The following is a 21,116-nucleotide window of genomic DNA, read 5'->3' as shown; positions in this document are numbered from 1 at the left end:
GGGGCTTTTACTAAGATTTTATCACAAGTGGACGATCTCACACTTCCGCAAACATAGAGGGGTTGTATCCGGTGCTGTACAAGCAGCATTCAGCTAACACAACAGGACTTCCCCTTTCCCCTTCTTCTCCTGTATGCCCACACCTCCCCCCCCCCAAAATCTGGTCCAAAGGGCCCTGCAACCATCTGGAGCAAATTTTGAAGGTGTGTTGGGGGCTGCAGGGGAGAGGATTGAAGGAGGAAGTATGTTGTGGAAGCACAATTGCAGCAATCCATAAAAAATAACTACAATTCAAATAGAGTTAGAATATATCTCACCATAGTGGAGAAGACTGTGATCAGGTGACATGTCTCTTCTCAGTCTGCAGTCCAGGTACTAACAGCTGGTGGGCAACTTCTAAGCCCCTGTACTTCCTTAGGGGTCTTTCACTTGAACCGGACACATAGTGGACACCTTCAAACAGAGGACTCTCCTCTGTAAAGTAGGAGACAGCTTTGTATGTGAGCCCCTCCCTGCCAAATCCCTAACTTACCAGGGAGGCAGAGACAACTCATGTTAGACTTGAGTTGTTCTGCTGCAAACTTCAACACACGTGTCCACAGACAGTAGGAACCATGGAAACTTGGATTTCTTCTTATTGCCAGAATGTATGGACATGGCTGTGCATGCTCACCGCAACATTGTAAGTACTGCAACACCTAATGTTTAGAATGCTTGAACTGAAATCAACCCCCTGCCCCAGTAATGTAAGGGGGAAAGAAGTGATGAGTAGGTCTTGGGTTAGTTAGGAATGACAGTAGGTGGATGAAAAGATCTAGTTAGGAACAGGCTCAGACTTTGGAGGCTTGTAGGTATGATTGGATTCAGAAGAGGACATCAGGAATCCTGTGTTAGAACACCTTCTTTTAGGACCTTCTCTCATCAAAATAAAAGATGCTGGTCTTCATGTTATAGTAGTGTTCCTAGAGAAATTAAATGGGTTCTTCTTCGTTGTCCTTTGCTGGCAGGTGAAGAATTTCGTATTCCAATAGGCTTTTGGAGACTGGCTGTTCTGTTCTGTGCTGTTTTTATTGTTATGAACTTTGTGTGTGTGTGTGTGTGTGTGTATTCTATTATTGTTAATTTTTGTAATGGTTGCTTTTTTACATGTTTTTAGCTGTTTCTGTTTTAGCTGTAAGCTACCTTGTTTCCTGTCAGGGGAAAAGGTAGGAAATAATAATAATAATAATAATAATAATAATAATAATAATAAATCTGTCATTCAGATGATGTAGGTACAAGGCATTCTTGTGAGTACATTTATGTTATCTCAGTTCTGTTCCTCACTGTCTTCAGCCGGAGGGCCAAACTGTAGTGATGTTAGAAGTGTCATATGGATGCTTCTCGAACTGTAAATAGCGAGTGCAGGGGGCTCAAACAGGACTATGGTGTGCTGCAATGGAAGGTTAACCCTTTCTCACTGCAAGGCCAAGTGAAATGCCCCCAGCCCACTACTGTTAACTCCAGCTGCTGATGCCTACAGGAACAGTCATCCCTGGTCTAATAGCAGCTCCAAAAGCAACAATTTTCATCAAGATGATTGTAGGGAAGTAAAAGATTAAACTCTCTTCCTAGTACACTATGATTCTGATTGGAGTCCCCACACCTATTTATCATTTTGAAAAACATTTTCAAAACTCTTCTTGACATGTTAAAGGTCATGTGCAGTTGACCTCACTAGTCGATGATCTTATCACAATCTAATTTTTTTTAACCTCATCTTAGGACTGGCTATAATTTTATTGAAAGAGTTTGAAATGTTATTTAAGTGAATATCATCTAAATATTTCACATAATTGTGATGGTGTATAAAATATATATTATGTGTAATTACTAGTTTACTTTTCATGGCTCAAAGAAATTCTGTTTAGATCTGTGACCATTTTTATTTCTGTCTCAGTGCTGGAGGAAACCTTTCGCTTCTCCCATTATAAAGTGATAAAGCAGCATTTGATAGCAACAGCTTGTGTGATAAAATGATCATGGCAGCAGTGAGAAAGAATCTAATAAGGGAATTGATCTGCAGATTCCAATTCTGTAAGAGCCAACATCGATCAACATAAATGTCAATAACAGGATCGTATTGAGGTCTGCCTAATTCCTTTAGATGATTTTTTTGGTTCTAGTGACAGACTCAAGAAGCAGATGTGAAAAGTTTGGAACTATAAGGCACTCAAAGCCATGAGGGGCAAAGATATATTGTGGTCTGAGTGATATATTTCTGGACACTAGGTATACATCTATATCGGCACAATGAATTGTGTGTAATCAAAAGAAAATGACAAGGAATGGATTTTGCTGGTGGCACTTGAAAACATTAGTGTGGCATTCCTTTAGAAGCCTTTGGGTTATGTCTCTTGGCACGTCAGGGTTAGAAAAGATAGCCATGCCTTACAGTGTTAAAGTGCAAATATTTTGTGTGAGATGGGTCATAAAAGATTAATGATGTCATTCGCCCTTGTCACAAAAGTTTGAAATATAAAATGGAATTTGGAAATGATTCTGACCACCCTGAAATCTAAAGGTGAGGGCTGTGAAACCATGTGAGTAATGCAAAAAGATAAGGTGCCATAATGTGTAGAATCCTGTGTTGTTGCACTGTCTGACTTCCTGATGCTAATTTCTCTTAGGTTGTGCTGGTTTGAGGGACATTTTATCTTATTTTGGCCATCATTTGATCAGTAGAGAAGCAATTTCTAGGGAGAAGGTGCTCATCTTCATACATAATAAAATGAGTGCACAACTTCAATATTGATATTTCAGAAGTACTTTTGATTTGAATAAAGATGCTGTTGATATAAAAAGATGCAGTCAGCCAGTAAAGGAAGCAGAGAAAGACAGTACATTTTTCTTCGTCTTTCTTCCAGGTTAGATAGGCATCTGCTATGAGGACCTTCTATGCAATGTTCCATCTGCTAAGGGGCATTTTAGGAGGACATTTCCAAAAACAAGGATAAATGGAAATTCCAAATATCCTAAAATCTTGCGTCATCTTCTGACATTGCTGCCTATGCATAGGGTGGATAAAGATGTGCATGAGAAGCAGAATTGCTTCCCGATCCTGGCTCTACATTGGCGAAAAACACACTGAGTTTATCTTCTGCAAAGGATGTGTTGAGTCAGAGCACACTGCACAGATAGTAAGAGTACTTTAATTGCTGTGTGACAGTTTTCTCTACGCGGTGAGCTGTTTGTACACAACATAAATTAGACAGTTTTATTTAGGCTGGGTAAAAATGTCCAAAACCCCATTTGTGGGTGTGAGGTTATTTTGTTTGTTTGCAAAAAGCACATGAATGGTTCAGTGCATTGAATCAGCTGCTCTATGCATCAGTTTCAAGTGCTTTCTGTGTATCAAAAATACACGGAATACACAGAATTGCCTACTGGCAATTACTCAAGAGTAAATCTTGCTGCAATTGCTTAGCCTATATATTTTTGCATGAACATCTGCAGCGGGAGAGTGATATGATTGACCAGCTATAGAAACCTGGCCTGTTGTCTTTGTTTAATGGAATAGTTCATTACTATACTCCTCCAAAATTTCAGCTTCCAGAGTAGTCACCTGATCTCAGAAGCACTTGCTCCAGAGAGTGCAGCTTCTAGGCTTGGATTCTTCTGTGAATATATGCCAAATTATTAAGTAGGTTGTCTGTACCAAGTAAGTTCTATCCCTTCGTCAGTTTTTAAACAGTTACACAATTTACTGCTGTTAAAATAAGAATGAACATTCTGCATTTCTTAAAAACAAACACTGACAGAGTTATAAAATGAAAACTAAGGATCAGAGAGGATTACTTTGCTTTTTCTGTGTATCTTTTATGTAAAGCGGTTTATAAACATTAATAAAACTTGGAGGGAGGGATTGGAAAAGGAATAATTTTAGGCTTATGCTGTTTGCCGGGAAACATTAGAATAGTAGAAGAAGATTATGCCATTTATGTTTATGCTCTGAATATCTGCTTAAAACTGCACAATTTGCACCCTAGGACATTTATGAATTTCTGTACTGCAACCTCCCAAACACTTTGAATTTTCATTCACTGTTCATATCTTGAAGTGGCTTGATTATACCAAATATAACAAGCCTGTGGAAACTGAAGCAGGCTCTCTAAGTCATTGTTTAATATTTTGTGGCGGATTTGCCTTGTTAACAGGATTTTCTGATGTAGTTGTAACTTGCTAATCTTCCATACCAATGTTTGTAATATCATCTCCTTGTTCTTTGTCTTGGATGTTGTCAGTTAAGTCTCAGTAAATCCGCCCGAGGATTTGCCCATAAAACTGGCAAGTATCTCTTAATGCAAAGTTTAAATTTAAATGCTGAAGTTTGGATTTTGGTGGATTCCCACCACACATCCCCTTTCATTTTCTCTCCCTCCCCCACTCCCACTTGGAAGGCACTTACAAGTTTAGCCTTTATATTTTTTATTCTGATAACAGTATGTAGAGTGAGTGGAAATTATAAAACAAAGTAAAACTCATGCTGAAGAGTATTTTTGTTGCTGTAATAGAAAGTGGGGGTGGGGGAGAATTGAATCCATTGGGCTTGATAAATTTTACCTAATAGCTGGATGATGCTTTTTGGAAATGATGAGGCTTACTTGAATGTATGCTTGCAGTTAATCCTTTAATATTTGTTTTATGCATATTTCCTCCTGCTGTTAACACTGGGCAAAATGATATGTTTCAGGTTTCCTGCCCCAAATTTTAAACAGTTTTTGGAAACACTAATAAATAAGTTTCCTACTGTGTTTTTTTAACCCTCTAATCACTGAATCTCATGCAACAGATATTTTCAAAGGACCTTTGTGGTATAAAAAAGGAGCATAAATGAAAGAATGTTCCTGCATAGGAAGTAAATTAATAATATCAAAACTATCAAGCAGGAAAGCTAATAGCCTAGTTAATGCGATCTTCTGCAGCAGTAATCAGGGGTTTAGGATGCTGTCTAATATAGCAGCTGTTGAAGGAGCATAATATCACAACACTGCCATACAAGTGTCATGATCTGATCCAGGACATGCTGTAATCCAGCTTGTAGTTGGGACTGCTCTACCAGCAGCATCTGCTGACTGGAACAACACCAGTATCATATCAGCATTGTACGAAACTTCGTAGTAGCAAAATAGCATTCTCAATTCTAAGGGTGTGGCTGCCATAATCACCCAGCTAAGTCATATGATGCTTACAAGCTAATAAGGCACATACCTACAGGCCATAAAGGTTGGCTACTCCTGCCTAACATGCTGTCATTGTACTGAATGTGCGTCTCACAAAAATAGACTTTCTGTACACTCTTTTGAAGCCAATCCTTGGTTTTCCATCTGTTTCTGCTGCTGTTCTGAAATGGATAGAAAATAAGTAAATGCAAAAGGGGAAGGCTTCTGCAGGTACTGATTGAATTTGCCTGCACAATAGACATTTGTGTCCTTCAGCATGTTAAAGATTCTGACTAGGGAGCTTGTTTCTCATCTCATCTATGGTACTTGATCTTTTCATCTTTCTCTTAAGAAAGATCTTAACTCCTCTTGTACTGAATAAACTACAGTGTGGAAAATTGCCATAGATTCAGAAGATTGCAAAATATTGTATGAAGCTCAAGATCTTGCTGTATCTTGTCATCTTGACCCAAAAGCTATATTGTCATTATTCAAGGCACAGAAAAAGCAAATATAGCCATGTATATAACTATGAAGAAAAAATATAGCCACGTATATCGCCATAAGAAAAAATACCAAAATCCACAGCTGTGAAATACCTTTATTGGGATCAACCAGAATGTTACAGATGTGTGGTAAGCCTTTGAGTTCTTCAGAACTCTTCAACAGTAATAAATAAATATTTGTGGTGGGGGTGGAATTGGCTGGCTGTTGTAGCCATAAGGTCATATTGTAGATATAGTTCCACGATAGAGATTGCAAGCTGAAAAAGCCCCTCCCGGGTGCTACAGATGTCACCCAGGATAGGGAAATAAAGAAACAATGTCTGCTCCCCATCTCTGAGAAATTAAAAGTATGGCTTTTTTCCCCTGTTTCTTTAAGGTGATTTGTGTAATATGTTGTGTCATGAAGAGTTCTGGAGAACTCAAAAGCTTGCCATGCTTTTTGTGGCATTTGGGTTGGTCCCAATAAAGGTGTGGATTTTTTATGACGATGTTAATGACTATATTGTGATACAGAGAGTTACCATAAAACAGAAAATGAAAAGGTAGCTTTTCTTATGGATGTTCTCTGATCTTTCATAGTACAGCTTTGACTAGTGCTAAGGTTTTAGTTTTGCTTTTCTCCTTTCTTTTTCACTTGTGTTACCATTAACAAAATCGTATAAAAATTCAGTAGGATACAAATCTCATTTGAACCTTTTCTGTACAGCCAATAAAACAAGTTTATATATTATTCCCCAGGACATGGGGCTACTAGTAACAAGAGCTTTATATCATTCTCTGTTTCATCTTTCAATACCAGGCTGATCGGTGTGGGAATAGGACTCTTAGGCAAAAATGAAAACAAATGACAACAGAGCATGAGAGCCCACTGAGATCTCTAGGACTGGCACTCTCTTAATCCAGTATTACTAGGCAAGTCTGAGCCAAGTATCTGTTGTAAGATGTGCTTAAAGATGGCTGTAGGTACTGCTGTAGTCCTACTGTCTGGTTGCTGTAAATGGGCATATTACTGTGGTTTTACTGTAAACCAGTGACTGGATGAAGTTTGGTTTTTGACACAGGAAAATTGCTCTCATTGTTAGAAAATTAGCTTCTTGATACAGAGATGGGGCATCTCTTGCATGTTTGCTTTGAAAAAGATTTCAGAGCTGAGGAATTGTACCTTACTGCAGGGACACAGATGTTGTTAGGACATGATGTGATTAATTTCTTACCTGCCTTCCACCACAGAACCCAAGGCAGTGTATATGTGGTTCTCAAATATTCAACCATCAAGACCCAATTAGGTTCAGCAAGGTGGCAATTTAATGTACCTTTAGAGCATATCCTGGGGCCCTCAGGAATTTAGAGTAACCTCTGGAATTTGAAGCCATACCTTCTCTTGTATAGATCTGCCAAATCACTAAGATCTGCAAAGGAGACTTGCCTAGTTTTCCTCCTCCCCAGTTGGTCGGTCAGTCAATCACTTTGCCAGCAGTACCCCATGGCCACTGAGCAACTTCACTTGTCGTTGATCCATTTGGGGAGAACTTGCTCCCCAGAAGATTGTTTTGTACATATGAAAATCTCAAGGCCATGACAAACCTGCTGATTCCTCCCTGTTGTGCCTGTCTGGTGCTGTTTTAGCCGCATTAACACTCATGGCAAAAGAGGAGGGATAGAAGGAATGATCCTACTGAGGGATAGCTGAGTTAATAGAGCATGAGACTCTTAATCTCAGGGTTGTGGGTTTCACCTAACCCCATGTTAGGCGAAAGATTCATGCATTGAAGAGGGTCAGACTAGATGATCCTCATGATCTCTTCCAACTCTGCAATTCTATGATTATAACATTCTTGAGCTCTAACAGAGTATTCTTTAAGTACAAGGCTCAACATTCTGCAGTGGGTTCACAATAAGAGCTCTCAAAAGCAGTAACTGTTAGGGAAGTAATTTATAACATCTTAAGAAAGTCCAATTCACAATGTGTGTGTGTCTTGCGGTTCAGAAATGCAGACTACTTCTTATGCCAAATACATGTGTGGCAGCAGAAGTCTAATATTTGTAATGGTCTGTCTGTCTGAACACTTTCAGTGATTGAAATCTTTATCGCAATACCATTTTTATTTTATTCCCTACGTTGCTTCTTTCAGATCAAGGTCGTTTGAGTGATTAATGTTTGGTACAGGATATTGACCAAGCATATCTGGAGACTTCTTTCTTTTAAAAGTTTGTTGCCTGCACTTTGGGCCTTTTGCTTTACAGTGGTACCTCGGGTTACATACGCTTCAGGTTACATACGCTTCAGGTTACAGACTCCGCCAACCCAGAAATAGTGCTTCAGGTTAAGAACTTTGCTTCAGGATGAGAACAGAAATCGTGCTCTGGCGGCACGGCAGCAGCAGGAGGCCCCATTAGCTAAAGTGGTGCTTCAGGTTAAGAACAGTTTCAGGTTAAGTACATACCTCCGGAACAAATTAAGTACTTAACCCGAGGTTCTTAACCATTCTACTTTTAACCAGCTCATTGATTATCAACAATTTAATCCAACCCAGTGCCTTTTGAAACAGAGAGACATAGGATGAAAAAATGCGGAAGGAAGAGAATGGCGATAAGGAAGGTGATCCGTGTTTGGATAAACCTGGATCAAAAATTTAAATTTGTAAATAATAAATTTGTAAATATTTCTTTGGCCTCCTATTCAAATAACGCCAACATCTTCCATATCTGCTCTTGTTTATCTAGGAGAGGGAAGGGGAATTTCCAGCTTGTGGGCCAAACCTGGTCCACTGGACCTTCCCATTTGGCCTGCTAGCCATGCCCATCTCACACTTGATTTCATAAATGACGTCAGGTGTGGTGCAGGTAAGGGTGGGACTTAAAAATAATAACCAGGAATTTACACCGGACCCCCATTTGTTTCTTTGCAGGAGCAAGGCATGTTCCCAACCTTCCTTAAGGAAGAACAAACTATTTCCATTCAGTGGGAATTGTTCCCCCCTCCCTATGCTACTCCTTAAACCTCTAGTCCCAGAGCTTTAAAGGATCAGTGTGGGGCTGCTTGCAAAGTCATTTGGAAACCACTTTCTGCTACTCCTTTAAACTTAAGAAATTGGAGGTTTAAGGAAGAGCACAATGTGGGAGGTGCAAATATGCTTTCAGAAGACTTTCAAACATCCCAGTTCTGCCCTTTGAAGTCCTAACAATTGGGACTTCAAATTGCAGCATCACCTGACATCACTATGACATCAGGTGATTGACAGGTGGGTGGCCCAGCCTCCCCATCAGATTTAATTCACCAAGGGCTGGGAAAATAATAATCTAGCCCACCAGCTGGAAACTATTCTCCACCTCAGTCTAGGGCAGGCACAGGCAAACTCGAGCCTCCAGATGTTTTGGGACAACTCCCATCATCCCTAGCTAACAGGACTAGTGGTCAGGGATGATGGGAATTGTAGTCTCAAAACATCTGGAGGGCTGAGTTTGCCTATGCCTGGTCTAGGGCTTCATGTGTATACTATGAAGGTGTTTTTTAAATTTAAAATTTTTAAATTTTAAAATTTCCTTAAATCTAACATGTATTCTGTTCAATGTTCTGTTGTGGGAATTTTCTTAAACTTCCTTAAACTTAAGCTGCAAGCATTTAAAAATGATATTTATCGCCACAAATGAAACACTGGGGAGGCTTGTTAATCTGAGACATTGTGACTAGTCCAAGGTCATTCATCAAGATGGGGACTCTGCCACACTGGCTCTCCTCTGTAATATTGGTAGAGAAGAAGAAGAGTTTGGATTTGATATCCCGCCTTTCACTCCCCTTCAGGAGTCTCAAAGCGGCTAACATTCTCCTTTCCCTTCCTCCCCCACAACAAACACTCTGTGAGGTGAGTGGGGCTGAGAGACTTCAAAGAAGTGTGACTGGCCCAAGGTCACCCAGCAGCTGCATGTGGAGGAGCAGAGATGCGAACCCGGTTCCCCAGATTCCGAGACTACCGCTCTTAACCACTACACCACACTGGCTCTCTAGAGATTAGGTCATTTGAATCTCTGATTGAGAGATAAAGCAATTTGGTCCCCAAAATAAATTTCCTAAGCATATTGGACAAGATTCAATGAAGGTTGTGTGTGTGAAACAGCGTGTGCTTGTGCAACTGGATTTCTTCTCATCTCCCCCTTCCTGTGCTCCCTAAATAGGCTTTGAAAGGTTGTGGGAACCACCAGAATTGATTTGTGGAAGCTAATCTTTACTATGATGGGTAAACCACATGTAGCAAGTGGTATTGTAGCATGCTCCTTTAGAACCATTTTGGACTAAAACAGTTTACATTAGTGTTCCTGTACTTTGGCTTATAATACTATTGTGCACTATTCACAATATTCAAGGTTGATATTATAGACACGTGTATTTAAAGTACATTCGTCACGCTGGCCACGTGACCCGGAAGTGTCTTCGGACGGCGCCGGCTCACGGCCTCTAGAGCGAGATGAGCACGCAACCCTAGAGTCGGACACGACTGGCCCGTACGGGCAGGGGTACCTTTACCTTTACATTTAAGGCAGGGATGGGAAACCTGTGACCCTCCAGTTGTTTTTCAACTCGCACCATACCTAACCTTTTGCCAGGCTGGCTGGGGCTGATAGGAGTTAGAGGGCAGATGTTCCCCAATACTGATTTTAAAAGGGAAAAGAGACAGTCTCTGGTATGACAGTTCTTCCTGCTTATATTATAATACAGGTAGTGGTGCTAATCATGTTAAATTTAGACATTTGTCATTATTCTAGTGGTCATTTGAAAACTATTACCAATTTATTCCCTTGTTGCCCCTAGACTTCTGCCTTGATTTCAGCTACAGAAAGCAAAGGGGAGAGGTCTTCACTTTTTTCATACGGTGCAGGATACAGTTGGCTAAGAAGACAAAAATAATATTACAGGTAGACAAGGAAACTGTTCAAAGGATCTGAGGCAAGGACCACAAAAAAGACACCAGATTTCCACCTTGTGTGTTACTCATCTAGGTAGAAGACATCCACAGTAGCTTTTGTCTGCTTTGCAGTTTCTACTTGGATAACTGACACACAAAAGAGATAGCAGAAGATCTGTTGTTCCCACACTTCTGACAAATACATGAAGGTATTCCTTCACAATGTGTGAAGGGAAGCATATTTCTTTCCTGGATACTAAGCTAAGCTAGTGCCAAAATTTAAAGATCCTGGGTGGGTAGGGGGAGAATCAAGGCAATTAAAGCAATTGATACAATCAGTACTTGGAGAGTTGTGTTGTCTTTGGAATGAATAAATAGCTGGAAACTCAATGGAAAATTGTTCGGTCCATGATACATTTAAAAAGGAATTTGAGATGGAATGATACCCCATAGATAGGAAATTTCACAGTAGATAGACAGACTTGCCATTTAATTGTCAATGCCAAAGTCTTCTTTTTAATCTTAAAACAGTGGCTCTCAAACTTTTTTCTCTGAGCCACACTTTCAGAACAAAAAAAATGGCACACCATTTTAAAAAATTGATAATAAGTACATTGGAAAACAAAAAGAAACCTCTAGCAAGTGCTTGACTTATAACATAAAACACAACTACTGATTAATATGATCGTGGACTATTCAGAAAGAATAAAACAATGCAGCTACATAAGAACATGAATCATTCCCAAAATATAATATTGATTGTCCTTGAATCTTCCCACAGCACTTGCCATCCTCTCAAGCTACACCAGTGTGGTGCGCCACACCCTTGGATAACCACTGCCTTAAGAGTACTGTGTTGTTGTTGTTTAGTCGTTTAGTCGTGTCCGACTCTTCATGACCCCATGGACCAGAGCACGCCAGGCACTTCTGTCTTCCACTGCCTCCCGCAGTTTTGTCAGACTCATGTTTGTAGCTTCGAAGACACTATCCAACCATCTCGTCCTCTGTCGTCCCCTTCTCCTTGTGCCCTCCATCTTTCCCAACATCAGGGTCTTTTCCAGGGAGTCTTCTCTTCTCATGAGGTGGCCAAAGTATTGGAGCCTCAGCTTCACGATCTGTCCTTCCAGTGAGCACTCAGGGCTGATTTCCTTAAGAATGGATAGGTTTGATCTTCTTGCAGTCCATGGGACTCTCAAGAGTCTCCTCCAGCACCATAATTCAAAAGCATCAATTCTTCAGCGATCAGCCTTCTTGATGGTCCAGCTCTCACTTCCATACATCACTACTGGGAAAACCATAGCTTTTACTATACGGACCTTTGTTGGCAAGGTGATGTCTCTACTTTTTAAGATGCTGTCTAGGTTTGTCATTGCTTTCCTCCAAAGAAGCAGGCGTTTCTTAATTTCGTGGCTGCTGTCACCATCTGCAGTTATCATGGAGCCCAAGAAAGTAAAATCTCTCACTGCCTCCATTTCTTCCCCTTCTATTTGCCAGGAGGTGATGGGACCAGTGGCCATGATCTTCGTTTTTTTGATGTTGAGCTTCAGACCATATTTTGCGCTCTCCTCTTTCACCCTCAATAAAAGGTTCTTTAATTCCTCCTCACTTTCTGCCATCAAGGTTGTGTCATCTGCATATCTGAGGTTGTTGATATTTCTTCCAGCAATCTTAATTCCGGCTAGGGATTCATCCAGCCCAGCCTTTCGCATGATGAATTCTGCATATAAGTTAAATAAGCAGGGAGACAAAATACAGCCTTGTCGTACTCCTTTCCCAATTTTGAACCAATCAGTTGTTCCATATCCAGTTCTAACTGTAGCTTCTTGTCCCACATAGAGATTTCTCAGGAGACAGATGAGGTGATCAGGCACTCCCATTTCTTTAAGAACTTGCCATAGTTTGCTGTGGTCGACACAGTCAAAGGCTTTTGCATAGTCAATGAAGCAGAAGTAGATGTCTTTCTGGAACTCTCTAGCTTTCTCCATAGGAGAAAGCTAGAGAGTACTGTGTACTCTGGTCCAATTCACTTGAACTAACCTGAAGAGGCAGCAGAGGTGTGACCTCTTTTGTTGCTGATTGCCTACATTTCCACAGGGAAGCTAGTTACCATGCTTGAGAATCACAAGACAATTTTAATAGGGGATGCTAATGACATTAGGCATAGTGAGGTGGTGGTGGGCGGAAGCAATGGTAAAGGATATATACCTGTGTGTGCCCAATTGCCTGTGCTGTCCCTACTCCAGACCACCCTGCTGCTCTCAGGTGTGGTAGGGGATGCTGTCCCATCACCATTGCTGAAGTAAGGTTAAAGTTGCCAGTCCAGTCGGCATCTGTAAATAGAATAGGCACACCATCTTGTTCTGCTAGGCAGCAAAAGCCTTGGGCCAACTGTGCACCTTTTGGTTGGGCTTTTGCCACTTACGAGTATTGCTAATGCATGATATAAGCTACAAGGCATTGAGTTCTCACTTAAATGTCAGTTCTAGACTATATATGACTTCATACACAGTGTGTAAAAAAGAATTAGAAACATTTTAAGTTTTAAAACAGCCACATCAGAAGAGGTTATGTATTAACTAAAAGGAAACTCGTTTATTGTGCTTGGCCTAAAGCCTCCTTTATTCTCCTGAATTCTTGCTCAATAATCAATGTAACTTGGAATACATGTGTCTGTGTGTAACATAAAAAATTGTATATTATTTTAAAAGAAACTATAGAAAATGTCAATACTGGCCCACACCAAATCTTTACTGCAATGTGAAATGTGTGCCTCATCCCTGCTAACTCCTTAGGCTACAGTACTGTAAGTCCTATTGAACTAAATGACATTACTTCTGAGTAGACATGTATTTGATTGATCTGTTAGCTTTATTCACTTAAAAGTTTGGGCTTTTTGCCAAATTGTCCTTGTGACTAAGTAAGCTTTTCCTTTATCCTCCCACATGAACATAGTCTCATTTTCAAACTTCTCCTCAGAGCTTACCCACTCTGTCTCACTGTTCTTTCTCCTATTTTACTGCAATGCCTAGTGTCTCTGTTGACCTTTCCACTTTATCTAGACTCTGAGCAGGACCAGTAGTGTTGGCATGAAGCTGGCAAATCATTTATTTTCTCAAAGAAAACCCTTCAGAAGTGAGCATAAGGCTCCATATTTGACCTACAAACTCAACTGTGAATGAGGCAAAGCAGTCTCTAGTTGATTCCTAAGATGTTTTTGAAACAATTTCAACATAATTAGCAATGTTTTGTCACAAAACGTCCAGTCCTTTGTCTCACTGTGACTTCTCTGCTAGTGTACAATTTGTAAAATGTGGGTGACTAAGTCATAGTTGTTTACATTATACAACAGAACTTTGGTGAAAAATAGGAAGGGGGCATGATAGGCCCTAGTACACAGGGGACTTTCTTCCAATGGTAATATGGGAAAACCATGATCTGATCTCTCAAATTCTTTTTCTCCTCTTAAAAGCAGGTGCAGGAGGGGTGAATTTGGATCAGGGTTGTAATGATGTGGGAAAGCAGTTAACCCCTTCCCCTCCATCTTTTCCATGATTTGAAATACCACTTCAGCTATCCTACAACTCCTTCACATTGTGCCCCATACCAATTTCAAGGGTAGTATTTCAAGTGGGGAAATGCTGCCAAGGGAAAGATTTAAACCCCTGCTCTCCAGCACCGCAAACCTAATCCAAAATGCCCCTCTCCAAACAGTTTATAAGCAAAGGTAAGGAGGTTGGAAGGTCCAGTGATGGGTGTGTATTTAGATAACTCTTACTCAGAGCAGACCCACTGAAATTAATGTACCTAAGCTAGTCATGTTGGCATCTGTCAGTCTTGGGAGACAATGGAAAAGTGTGCCTTTTGGGGGGTGGTAAAGTCAAACCATTGGAGAGTTAGAGCACCTGCCGTGGCTGTAGAGACCAGTACAGGAGAAACATGTTTTATTGCAGGTAGGCAGATAAAATTGTCCGGTTCTGCTGCTGCTGCTGCACTATTGCGTTTCTTCTCTCTGCACGCTTCCCAATGGCCATTCCTCCTCTGGCCACTGCTGTGGATACATGACCTGTCTGTCTCCAGGCACTGAGATTCATGTCCATTAATTTCAGTGGTCTACTCTTGAGTAGGACTAGCAGTGAATACCACCTTGGGGAAGGATTCAACTCATAAGTCCTGTCAACAGAAATCCTGCACAAGTACTTCCATTGGTAATATGAGGCTTTCCCCTGCTCCATGCCTCCCAGATTGTCTCAGGGGCGAAGGGACTCTCCCCCCCATCCCCAACAAAAAGAGGAGAAATTTTCAGAACACTCATGTGTAAGCTTTATAAAATATTTGGAAAACACATTAAATACATTGAAAATAGTGAGTCCAGGCAAAGAATCAGATTTCCTGGAGCTACTTCTAACTTAATATTCCAGTGATCCTGATAAGTAATAAGGTGGTTTTACTACACATAAAATGCAGATATGATTGGGTTGCCATACGTCTGGGAAATCCCAGACATGTCCTCTCTTGGGGGGCCCATATGCCCACCCGGGGGGATTTTTACAATTTTAAGCAAATGTCTAAGATTGGGGGGGGGGGAGGTTAAAAAGAAATGTGTGTGCATTGGCGCCTTGGGTTCAGGCTCTGGCACAGGCTACCTCTGTCTCAGGTGACCTGGGATCTGTTTCTGGCTCTGGCGTGGGTGTCTTTGGCTCTGTTTCAGGCACAGGCAGCTCAGGCTCAGGCTGGGGGCACAAAAAACAAGCTCAACAACTTTTACATCTAGAAGTAAGGAACCCTACAGTAGAATGTTGAGACAGAGTGTGTGGGGAAGTGACTGTATATATGGGCTCAACACCTACTGAATAACTGAAGAACAGATGCTTTTAAAAAATAAGTTTTAAAATAACCTACCTCACAGGGTTGCTGTGGGGTTTGGATGAGGAAGGGGAGAACTATGTAAGCTACTTTGAGCTCTTTGGAGAAAAGTGGGGGATACAAGATAGATAGATAGAGAGATAGATAGAGAGATAGATAGAGAGATAGATAGATGTTACATTATAAAAGAAGGTAAATATTTAGAGTGAAATCATATTGAATGAAAAATTTTCATGGAAAACAAATTTAGGGTTGTATGTATCCCTCAAACAGCTATATCATTTTTGCTGGAACAAGGGTGGTGTCAGGTAACAGAGACTAAATAATGGAATGGAATATGAACAGTGAAATAAGCCCCCAATTAACATCTAGTGGTATTTAAGTCTTTAATTGGCCTTGAACTGAAGCCGGTTAGCGATGACCAGTGTAGAATATGAACTAAAGGACTGCATATTTAGAAAGATTTCCTCTAGCAGGGGTGAAAGGGTGAGTGAACAATATAGCTGACAGTTGTATTTATAATTATTTTATCTGCTTTTCTTAGAAAGGAACAGTGGTTATGCAATATTTTTATAAAAAAAAACAACAACAACCTGCCTCACTATAGCCTCTCCAGATTGCACTCCTGTTAGTACTTCAGATGCTTTTGTAGAGAAAACTCTTTCTGTTTTCCTATAAATGTATTTGTAGTCCTTGTCCCTCTTCAAGCAGAGGCACTGAATATGAGCCATAAAGGCTGTGCTCAGTGAGGGTCCTCACACATAGCAGTGGTGGGTGATTTGAAGATGAGTGAGTGTTTCTGCCAATAGATCTAAACTGGTCACTCACTAACAGCTTGTCACTATGCAAGGAAATAGTCTTAGTGGAACATGTGCTTGATAGTTCCACTTTCTTCTTGGAGTTTGGACAAAATGCTTAACACAATGTCTCTGAAAACTGTACAGTATCTGTAGCAATTTGTACATTCTGTGATTCCACCGCAATGCAGGAAAAATGACAGAAAGTAGTAATGCGAGTGAATATGAACTTTCCCCCAAAATTCTCAATAATGCTTTCCAAGCAAGTGTGTGTAGGTTTACAACCTACATAGCATTTGCTTGTTGAATGTGCATTCCTTATTTCTTGTTGCTCAAGACAGCTATAAACAATAGTGCAAGTGCAAAACAGCGTAACATTAGGCTTGAGTTTTATCTTCTAAACTGAACTCACCTTATCTTCCAGACCCCCAGCTAGATGTGAAAAGTGGAATGTTGTATTCAAATTTAGATGGCTCTGTGTATTTCTGAATAAAATACAAGTAAAAAAAAAACTCAAAAAGAAAAGCAAGACAAGTGAACATCATTAAAAACAACCAGTTAAACCCAATTTTAACATTTTTACAAGCCAGCTTATCCAAAGCCTTATCCAAAGCCTGTCCAAAAAAAAAAAATGTTTTTGCCTGCTGGTGGAAGATCACCAGAGTCTAGGCTAGCCCAGCCTCTCCAGGGATTAGATGGTGGGACTCACCGCTTGGCCCTTTTGTAGTTACTAGCAGAAGCAAAATACATGGTGTAACTTGAGCACAGTATTCAAATTTGTTTGTTTTGCATTTTTTTCCAGGCTGTGCAATTCAGTAATTATTTATGCAGAATTTGATGTGAAATTTTTAATTTTTGTTAAATATAGAATTCACACAGCCCTGACTATATGACTGGCAAGAGAATATATATTACCAGGTTTGGAATCTTTTGAAGTTATCCAGTCAGGAGCCATGTTTACATAAATTGCAAAACTTATTGTATTTGCAATTAAAACAGACCAGGCTTAGCACTGACATAAAAACCTTAGTAATTAGTATACAGATTAATATGGGGAAATAACACCAGTTTAGCACTCCTTCCAAGCAAAACTGAAAGAATTGAGTATGTAATCGAACAGCATGTGAATTTTAATGCACAAAATCCTTTGTGTCCCTACCTCCCCGATGCAATTATTTTCTATTCACATTAATTGTTCCTAACAGATGACATTAATGACTTTGAGTTTAAATGTGTGCAAGGGAGGGCTTTGCAAGATCAATGTTGTTTGAAGTAGAGTCACTTTTATAATCATTTACCCGAGCTATAGCAACTGCTAAATAAAATAAAGTTAACCTGTTGATTGCTCAGTAAATGTTTAATATCATGCCTTATTATATTAGGCATCAGTGGCTATAGATAAATGCATTTTATTCCTATGAATGCATCATCGTTATGTACAAAGCTGTGATAAGTAATCAAACACTGTAAGCTAAAAATGCCCTTACTTGTTCGTGCATTACCAACTCCATTTTATACTGTTAAGTTCTGGACTCAATGAACAGAGAAATTAGGACAAAGCTCTTTTACCTTAGGGTCTGTTTTCCCCTTGAATTTAACTGCAGCGGTTGGGATTTTCAAAATCGCTGATCTTTTGCATGCTTGTCAAATGGTTATGCTTTGGTCATTCTGTTATTTTCCCCCAGAAGCTTCATTCGCGCATCTTAGATCTGTCGTCTGGGGATTTCCTTTTAGAGGTAGAGAAGAACAGAAGTTTGATACCGCTGCAAAGTGCTGATGTTCAGGTTCATGTGAGTTTTCTTGAATTTGATTTCTTCATTTAGCACATTCTTATCTCTCCATGAAGTATGATTTAATGGAGGGGAGAGAGAGCAGGAACAAATAACACTCATCCTTGAACCTAAAACAGAGTGGAAGTAGAGATAACAGCATTTTCTTCTCTTCTCTGAAGTTCACTATAATTTCCCAGGCTATATAGGAAATAAAAAAGTGCCCTCTTTGCAAAAAGGCATAAATCTTGGCAGTGTCCCCAAGATACCTTTTTGGGGTATTGATTACATCTCAAAGTTTCTGAGAAATGGTCAAGGAGCTTTTTATTAAAGCCGGTGCACTGTATCATTCATCCTTGTTTTATGATATATTATGTATGAACTGTTAAAAATTCATGGGCTCTGGAAAAAAACACCACCTTTTCAGATGGGCTTAGGTTTTGTGCTTATTTGGCAAAACTTTAACTAGTATGCCTTTCATTTTCATTGAAAAAGAAAAATGTAACTCAAAAACAAAAGTTGCATATAGGCAGAATTAAAGCAAATGTGAATGGAAGCATTCATTTTAGGTTTAAATATAAAAATTCAACAAAAATGCAATTTGCTGAAGTATGATAAAGTGTTTCTAAGTGGGGTGGGATGGGGAGAGAAGCAATTGTTCCAAAAGTTCAGAAAGATGTTAATGACCTACCGTGCAATATGTAATTTAGCCTTCAGGTTAGATTATTCTAACTACCCAGTTTCATCTTGGCAATAGCTTGATTTAGACAATTGTCTTTTCTTCCTACTAACAATTATGTGTTTAAAATATAATCCCGCGCCAGCTTTTGTACTCTGATTTTATTAAAGTTGATGGTTTAAAACCCATGATTAGGGGAGGGGGAGTGCACTCATGAAAAGCAAATTAATAAACCAATGAACAAGTTAAATATATGTAATTAATGCCCCACAAGGGTGATCTTTGAGATCTTTTAAAGGAAATGTAAGAAAATGATTAGGATGCTGTTAGGAGGAAAATTCAGCCTCCGTAAAAAAAAAAAAAAAGCTGCTGCCATTTTAAATCTGCAATTTAAGAAGACACCCACTGTTGCATGGAATATTGTTCCAATGTTCCGGACTTGTCTTTAATGTGTGTTGTTATACTATCTTGCTTAGTCATTCTCTTTCTTTTTCTGAGATAAGAAAAGCTAGGTGTTGTTTTGTATCCCATCTGTTATATATCTATTCTATGTCTATAGAAAGGATGAAAATATCCCCTCTACTTGAAGAATCTGGGGGAGGTCATAAAGAGAAGTTGGGATCCAGTATTCATCTGCTCTAAACAATGCATGCTGCATGTATAGATGCATTTCATGCATGCACATCGAGACCTCAATTTAAAAATAAGAGTTATCTGTTACCATAATCCTTTCCATTTTTATCCACAAGCAAATCCTTCTGTGTTCTATGGGTCTTTTTCTCACACAAATGAGGATAGGATTTCACCCCTGCTCCTCCCATAATTGAGTGAAGAAATATTCTCTCATTGATAGTTTGCATGACATTGGAGACCTTGGCAGATTGGACTGGACTCTACATGACTTCTGTCTTCATGTTCTGCTCACTATCCCTGCAGGTTGAATGTTCCACTGAAGCAGATCTATGCCTTCAAACAGAAAGTCAGGGGGAAAGGTTCGAGCCTAACCTCCTCCCTGATATCTAGTTATTCATATTTAGAAAATAGTTTTTTATGGAAAAGCATTCAGCCATGTGATAACATCTCTGATTTAAAGTCTGAAGTACTACAATCCAGAAATACTGCTTGTGGGAACTGGGCTCATTACTTATCAATTCCTAACTCAACCAGTATTTTTGTGATTTGCCAAGATGTGGTCAGTTGTGATCTCAGAATGATTCTGAAAGTGTGTTGGAGCATTCAGATGCCGCCCTTAGAAAGCCCATTTCAGATCTCGTAGTCTGTGATGGTTATTGACTGGTTGATTGCTAATATGCCATTTTTTCAGAATGTGATTGAAGAGGGCTGTGGCAGAGCAACTGCAGACAATCTTGAATGGCACTGATTATCTAGATCCATTACAGTCAAATTTAGACCTAGTTTTGAGACTGAATTTGCCTTAGCCACAGTGATCAGGACAAGGGAAAAGCTTTTGATACCATTGACCATAGTGTTCTCCTAGACCAGTTCTGTGGGATGACAGTCAGGCACAGTTTGTGGTGGTTCTGATCCTTCCTGCAGGTTTGGCTCCAGAGAGTAGCATTGGGAAAATGCTCCTCAGCCCCTTGGCATCTATGTTATGGGATGCTGCAGGGCACTATTTTTCCCTCAGTGCTTTTTATCATCTATATGAAGCCGTTGAGAATGTCATCAGAGAATCTGGAGCATGCTGATAACACACAGCTTTATTTCTCCGTAACATCTGAATCAGGAGTGGTTGTGCAGGCTCTAGACCATTGTCTGGCTACAGTGGTGAGCTAAATGAGCATCAATAAACTGACTTTAAACCCTTGATAAGACAGAGGCTGAGCATTGTAGCCTTTAGGTCAAGTGTCACTGTCATCACCCATGCATATTTCCTCCATTGCTCAATAGGCATGGAACGGAGAAGCCAATTGCATGCAAAACCTACAATCCTGAGGACTTCATGTCCAACATTTTCCCACAGTTGCCTTTGAAGATTGAGATTCATATTTACACACAAGGCACCTTGAGTATTTTAGTCCATGACAAACCTGAGTGATTTTTCAGGATTGTGAGCATTCACCCCATCAACTCAGAATGGCACCTCTAAGGGAAGGGAAAGAAAAACATTTTAATGAAGAAGGGAATCCTAATTGTGCAGAAGATCCATTTGGGACTCTGGATTTAGGTTGTTTGTCTCTACTCTTAATGGGATAGAGAAGTATAAGCATCCACCTCCACAGCTTTCAATTCTTGTTGTTGAGAAAAACTGGTTTTGAGATTAATGAAATTTGTTGCAAAATATCAAGGAAATGTAGTCTTGTTGTTATTGATAACTTATGCAATAAGCAACTTATGCAGATAAGTTGAAAGAATTTCATAGCCGCATATTCATGAAGA

The 21,116-nt window shown here is 39.8% G+C and overlaps 1 protein-coding gene across 12 annotated transcripts in view; it reads left to right on the top strand.

The window, feature by feature from the left end:
- Nucleotides 1–21,116, top strand: part of NCKAP5 (NCK associated protein 5) — a 627,572-nt gene that overhangs the window by 507,658 nt on the left and 98,798 nt on the right. For 11 of the 12 annotated variants that reach the window (XM_081005049.1, XM_081005050.1, XM_081005048.1 and 8 more), the window contains one exon: nt 17,954–18,058. The exons of the other annotated variant lie outside the window; for it this stretch is intronic. In XM_081005049.1, coding sequence (XP_080861175.1) covers nt 17,954–18,058 — 105 coding nt within the window. The remainder of the gene's footprint in view (nt 1–17,953; nt 18,059–21,116) is intronic. 12 annotated transcript variants of the gene reach the window in all.

The sequence above is a fragment of the Podarcis pityusensis genome (genome assembly GCF_964106645.2).
Source record: "Podarcis pityusensis genome assembly, chromosome: 1".
Taxonomy (NCBI): Eukaryota; Metazoa; Chordata; class Lepidosauria; order Squamata; family Lacertidae; genus Podarcis; species Podarcis pityusensis.
Note: the sequence above shows the minus strand (reverse complement) of the source record. Positions and strands in the feature narration are given on the sequence as shown.